General features: G+C 32.3%; 1 protein-coding gene across 1 annotated transcript; it reads left to right on the forward strand.

Moving 5' to 3' along the window:
• On the forward strand, nt 1-3,456 carry LOC101513033 (uncharacterized). Its single transcript, XM_004515067.4, has 2 exons — nt 1-1,332; nt 3,161-3,456. Exon 1 carries the CDS (start codon nt 81-83, stop codon nt 1,302-1,304), a length of 1,224 nt encoding a protein of 407 aa, XP_004515124.1. The 5' UTR covers nt 1-80; the 3' UTR covers nt 1,305-1,332; nt 3,161-3,456.
• The last annotated feature ends 3,594 nt before the right edge of the window (nt 3,457-7,050 follow it).

The following is a 7,050-nucleotide window of genomic DNA, read 5'->3' on the forward strand; positions in this document are numbered from 1 at the left end:
TAAAAGGGTAGAGAAAAAAACTATATAAAGGGTGATGCTATCTTCCATAATTGCAATACCAAAACCCACTTTGGGAAAACATGGGGTCACTAATGGCCTCTACTAATCTTATTATTGCATTCACAATAATGTCTCTTGCTTTTGCTTCTCAAATTTCAGCAAATAATTATATCTATTCATCTCCACCACCACCGTCACCAAAGCCTTACTACTACCACTCACCGCCACCACCAGTGCACTCTCCTCCACCTCCTTACCATTACATTTCACCACCGCCGCCACCAAAGAAGCCGTACAAATACCATTCTCCTCCTCCACCAGTTTACAAGTACAAGTCTCCACCACCACCCTATAAATACCCTTCTCCACCACCACCACCAAAAAAACCTTACAAATATCTCTCTCCTCCACCACCAGTTTACAAATCTCCTCCTCCTCCTTATAAGTACCCTTCTCCTCCACCTCCACCGTATAAATATCCATCTCCACCACCACCAGTTTATAAGTACAAATCACCTCCTCCACCAGTGTATAAATACAAATCTCCTCCACCTCCACCTAAAAAGCCATATAAGTATCCATCTCCACCTCCCCCTGTTTATAAATACAAATCTCCACCACCACCAGTTTACAAGTACAAATCACCTCCTCCACCAGTGTATAAGTACAAATCTCCTCCACCTCCACCTAAAAAGCCATATAAGTATCCATCTCCACCTCCCCCCGTTTACAAATACAAATCTCCACCACCACCGGTGTACAAATCTCCACCTCCTCCCGTTTACAAATACAAGTCACCACCACCCCCAGTGTACAAATACAAATCTCCACCTCCCCCCGTTTACAAATACAAGTCACCACCACCCCCAGTGTACAAGTACAAATCTCCACCACCACCAGTGTATAAATCTCCACCACCACCCTACAAGCATATATCTCCACCACCAACGCCCAAGAAACCATACAAGTACCCATCACCACCACCACCAGTTTATAAATACAAATCTCCACCACCACCATACAAGTACCCATCCCCACCACCACCTCCGTACAAATATCCATCACCACCACCACCAGTCTACAAATATAAGTCTCCCCCACCACCGTACAAGTACCCATCACCTCCACCGCCACCATACAAATATCCATCACCACCACCTCCAGTTTACAAGTATAAGTCCCCTCCTCCACCTGTTTATTCACCACCTCCACCACATTATGTTTATGCTTCACCTCCTCCTCCGGTCTATTCCCCTCCTCCACCGCATTACATCTATGCATCACCTCCTCCTCCTTACCATTAATAGAGAGTGGTTTACCATATCATCCATGGTATGCTTCTTCGTACGTACAACCTACATAAAACAATTCATAATAAAACGTATTAATCTTTAAAAAAGATAATTATTTATACATACATCAACATACTAGAGTTGTTTAATATGGTTATCATCTAAATTGAACTTCATTATTTTTAACAAATTATAATAAATATTGTATTTGCTTTTCATTTTTTCTTATTATAAAATTTATTTTTTATTAAAAAAATTAAAAATTCATCTTTAAATTATATTTTTAGAAGTTTATATTAGACATGTTCCAAGATATTATATATTTTATCAATGAAATAATTAAATAAGAGAAAAAAATAAGTTAAGTTATTTGAATACTTTTGCATGCCGGCACATGTAAGTCATTATCTTAATAAGCCTCACTTTTAACTCATTCCTATAATCTAAATTGTACATAAAATTAAAAAAGTATATATTATTAGTGTAAAATTGTTTTACACCAACATCAAATAACAATTTATTATTTTGTTATATTATATCATATTTTTATATTTATTTTGAAATTGATTATATAATATGAAAATATAATGAATTTTCATTAAATGTCAATATAAAATTAGTTTTTACTAACAATATATGGCCACTACACTCATTGTACATAACCGTGATTCCCAATCAATCATATATAGTTTATATGCAAGTAGCTTTTTTTTTTTTTTTTTATTCAAACAAGTTTTCATATTGAGTCAAAAACAAAGTTTTTATATTAATGTACAAATTAAGGTATATACATATATATGCTTGTCTGTTGATACAGTATATGGTATTTTTAATATTAGACCTTTTAAAAAATGGATTTAAATGTGGACTCTTCCCAAACACTTGTTAATGTTTCCCTTATTTTTATTGAAAACCGATGAAACATCATAAATGTGTTGTAGTAGGTGAGATCATAAAGTCATTAAACTAGGACTATCCAACATGCCTTACATTTCATTATAATTTCCTTTTAAAGAATATATTTTAAGGCATGGTCGTATTGTCCGATTTTGGTTTGCTTTTCGAGATATTTATCATTAAAAAAAACGTTTTATTAAAATTAATCTAAGATTTTTACCTTTATTTTTTTATTTATTATTGAACTAAAAAAGAAATACAATTCAAAATCAAAGTTTATAGTTATGCTTATTCAGTTCGTTTGATACAGGTTGAAATAAAAAGTAATGAAATTCTTAAATAAATAAAAAAAAGTAATGAAATTTTACTATCATTAAAATAAATAAAAAAAAACTCAAGTTGTTTGATTCTTATTTTCCAACATTTGATAAACCTAATAAAAAATTTAGTTAGATTATATAATGTTTAGGGAACTTCTACTGTACATTCACAAATTAAAAGGTTTTATGACATTTGTTATCTAAACCAATAAATTAATGACAATTTTCGTGAATCAATGAGTTATTTGTTGACTTTTGTATTTTAAGAAAGATCATTCATAAGAAAAAATATTTCATTGTTTATAAGTATTATACTAATTTTTTATATTGTATTGTAAATAATATTCAATGTGTACTGTTATGAGTAATATAAATTCAAAAAAATAAGAATTTTATTTCACTCACATTTTTGGTAAAGAATTTTTAATTATTATATTTTTTAAATGATAGAAATAATTTTTTTCAAAAAAAAAAAAAAAAACTCGTTTAACTGTTAATTTAAAGATCAAATATTTTAATATATGTCGAATTGACTTATGTAGAGTAAAATTTCACTTACATCTAAGGTTAAATATTTCTCATCTGCATTGTTGAATCGACTTATTAGTGAAAGAGATTTATTTATATATTTATGTGTGTATACTTTTGTAGGATTTGAGGAATATATCGAAAATAAAGCGAAGATAGTGCACATAAGGAATATGCATTGTGCAATTATACAAAGGAAAAATAGTGGAAGCAAAGTTTCTGAAGATGTATCGCACAATTATTAATTTGTCTCATAAAAAGAAAAAAGTGTCACTCTTTTTCTCTTCGTGTGTTTTATTTAGGAATAAATTATATTCTCATTATTGTATGAATTTTGAATTTAAGATGTTGTAAAGCACTTTGTGTCATACCGTATGTCATTTAATCATATATGTGAATGCATTTTGTTTTAATTGCAACTTAATCGTTTGCAAAGGGTTGCGAAGCCAAATCAATGTTAAATAAAAATTGAATATATCTCCTTCTAAGTCATGGTACTTTGAATAACAAATTCTCCTAAAAAACTAACAAATTATCATGCTGGCACTCAAGAAGTTATAGTTTTAGTTCAAAATCAATCGTTTAAAAAAATTCGAGTTTTTCTATCTCGAACAATCTTTGATCAGAGTTTGCTATACTCTTGATCGAATTATCGGTTGTCATTGCTTATTTTCTTTGAAAATCAAATGGTTAAGAAAAAAAATAACAAATTATCAACATGTGTTTGGTCAATGGTAAATGTTATTTTTGAGTTTCGAAAATCTTTTAAAAATTAATTTATGCCACTGAAAAATATTATCGAGTTAAGTAGCGGACTAAACTCAATATTATCATAATTTTGCTTTAGGCCTCATAATGTGTTGGGCCGACCCTAAACTCTTCTTTTCTCTTTGTATGTTTTATTTATGAATAAATTATATTCTCGTTATTGTGCATGAATTTTGAATTTAAACTGTTGTAAAGCACTGTGTGTTATACCTTATCATTTAATCATATATATGAATACATTTTGTTTTAATTGAAACTTAATCTTTTGCAAAGGGTTGCAAAGCCAAATAAATGTTAAATCAAATTGAAGATTTCTCCTTCTAAGTCATTGTACTTTGAATAACAAATTCTCCTAAAAAAATTAATAAATCATAAGTGAAGATACACAATTTAAAGAAAAATTCTATGTTTTAGAAGGACGAATAAAAACAATTGAAGGAATGTTTATGGTCTTGAAGTTTTTGATATGTGATTGGTTCTCGATGTGGCGATCTCTTCAAAATTCAAGGTACCTGAGTTTGAAAAATACAAAGGTGCCGCATGTCCTGAAAACCATCAGATGGCTTCTCATGCTCATAATGACAAACTTCTCATCCATTTTTTTCAAGATAGTTTGAATGGGGCGTCATTAAATTGGTATATGCATCTCAATCGAAATCGACATAGCCCTTGACATGATGCAATTGCAAGATTCATCAAAAAAGGACAATGAAACATTAAAAAAAATATGCACAACGGTGGAGAGAAGTGGCATCACAAATAGATCCTCATTTATTTGAAAGAGAAATGATTGGTATGTTTATGGATACTCTCCAATCATCCTTTTATGATAAGATGATTGTGAGTATGTCATTAAACATTTTTGACATGGTCATGATAGGAGTGGTAAGATTGTATGTGGAACGAGTGGTGTGAAGAAACCTCATATGAGATTTACAAAGAAGAAAGAAATGGATGTTAGCGCTGTAATGGCAAACTCAATGATCTCTTATTCTCCAGGCATGAATTCTTATCGACCTCCAAATTTTCAGCCCCCAATACCCCAAATTCCATACATTCCCTACCCATATGTGGCTGTGACCTCACATCCTCCATACCCCCAATATCATCCTTCAAGGCCACCTTATTATCAACCACCCCTAGTCCAACCACCACCTGTCATGTTTTCCCAAAAAAATCAATGGAACCAAAATCCAATCCCTAATCACTACAAACCACCAATTAATTGAGAAAAGAAGATAATCTGTTTTGACCCAATTCCCGTGACATACCACCAATTGTTGCTTCACCTACTCTAGAATTCAATGGTAGTCATAAGACCAATCAAACCTATGGAACCATCATTCCGAAAATGGTACAACCCAAACACCAAATGTGAATACCATGCAGGAGCCTTACGGCATTCCGTCGAAGTTGCCAAGTCCTAAAATCTAAAATGCAAGAAATGATTAATGCAAAATGGTTTACCTTCAAGGAAGACGGTCCCAACGTAGTGAGTAATCCCTTGTCGGGCCACGAGGATACCTTTGTCAATGTCATTTTAGATTAGATAGACCAATGTGCAAAAGATGATCATGTGTTGACCATAGTGCCTTGCCTGGAAAAAAATATATCTTTCCCAAACCCATTAGAGATCCTCTATAGAAAATAGAATTTTACGCAAACTCCAAATCGGCCAAATCTAATAATTGTCCAAACACCAACCATTTTCCTTATGGAAATACCAAAGTGGTACCATGGAATTATGAAATCACGTCCAATTTGGCTAATCATCGTTCAAGTGATAGCTTTGGACCTAAAGGAATTGATGTCACCAATATTTCAGGGATTGGTGAGATGAATCGGAGTGGTCGAGTATACACTCTTGAACAACCTAAGAAAAAGGAGGGTCGTGGAGAAAAAGGGAAAGAAGTTATGGATCATGTTATAAAAGGCCAAAGGGTTTGCAAAAAGACGGTGCCTGAAGAAGAAGCTAACAAATTTTTGAAGTTTATCAAGCAAAATGAATATAAGGTGGTAGATCAACTAAATCAAACCCCTTCAAAGATATATGTCATTTATTTGTTATTAAACTATGAAGCACATAAAAGGGCGCTGATGAAAGTTTTAAACGAAGCCATTATCGACCAATTTGATGGAGTTGTCGGTAACATCACCACTAGTAGTTGCTTGAGTTTTAGCAATGGAAAACTACCAGTTGAGGGGTCAGAGCATGATCGTTACACATATTTATGAAGTGTCATGATCATATTCTCGCACATGTGCTAGTTGATAATGGTCTATCATTAAATGTTATGCCAAAATAGATACTTTCAAAATTATTTGTTGATGGGGCCTGTATGAAGCACAATGATATTATGGTGAAAGCATTTGATGGATCCAGGAGACAAGTTGTTGGTGAGATTGACCTGTCGATTCAAATCGGACCCTATAACTTTGGAATAACTTTCCAAGTGATGGATATTAAACCAACCTATAGTTGCCTTTTATGGAGACTGTGGATTCATGCTATTGGTGTAGTGACATCCACTCTCCAAGCATTAGAAATTGCGAATGTTGTCTTCATGGGTGAAAGATATCGCTTAAAGGAACCAAAACTATCTACCATATCATTGAAGTCTATCAGAAACATATTAGAAGGAGGAGTTTTTGTTAAATGGGGAAAATTGATAGAAATATGAGATAATATATGCTGACAAGGTGGCTGTTGCGTAAGAGAATCATATTGATGATGATATCATCAAATTAGTATACCTTTGTCCTCCAAACACCAGTCTCAATAATTGGAAGATCATCGAGTTTCTAATGTTTGTTAATTCATGTTTAAAGTAATTATGTATTTCAACTCATTTTGCTCTGTTCAAGACTATAAGAATAACTAATTAAGGCGCATGTATTATGGTTCCGTACTTATTGTTAATAAATGATTTTTGAATTCTCCATCTGTTTTTTTTTTCTTTCCGTCTTTTTTCTGGAAATAGCATTCTTTATTCATATTTTTTTTTTTCTTTTAATCTAATCAATGCAAATTCGAAAATGAATATGTTGAAAATAGAAACGCTAGAACCTATGCTTATAATTTTGAACACCCAATTAATCATGTTGATGAGGATTGTGAACACAATTGTGGATTCCCTCCATAACTAGAAAGGCTAATGGAACATGAAGCTAAGATAATTCAACCATATCAATAACCTATTGAGGTGATAAATTTGGGGATGAAATATGATAAGAAATAAATTAAA

Source organism: Cicer arietinum, chromosome 8 (genome assembly GCF_000331145.2).
Source record: "Cicer arietinum cultivar CDC Frontier isolate Library 1 chromosome 8, Cicar.CDCFrontier_v2.0, whole genome shotgun sequence".
NCBI classification, from domain to species: domain Eukaryota; kingdom Viridiplantae; phylum Streptophyta; class Magnoliopsida; order Fabales; family Fabaceae; genus Cicer; species Cicer arietinum.

What these genes read in the sequence shown, in the direction of transcription:
- LOC101513033 (XM_004515067.4), top strand. Translation starts at nt 81, where the DNA reads ATGGGGTCACTAATGGCCTCTACTAATCTTATTATTGCATTCACAATA.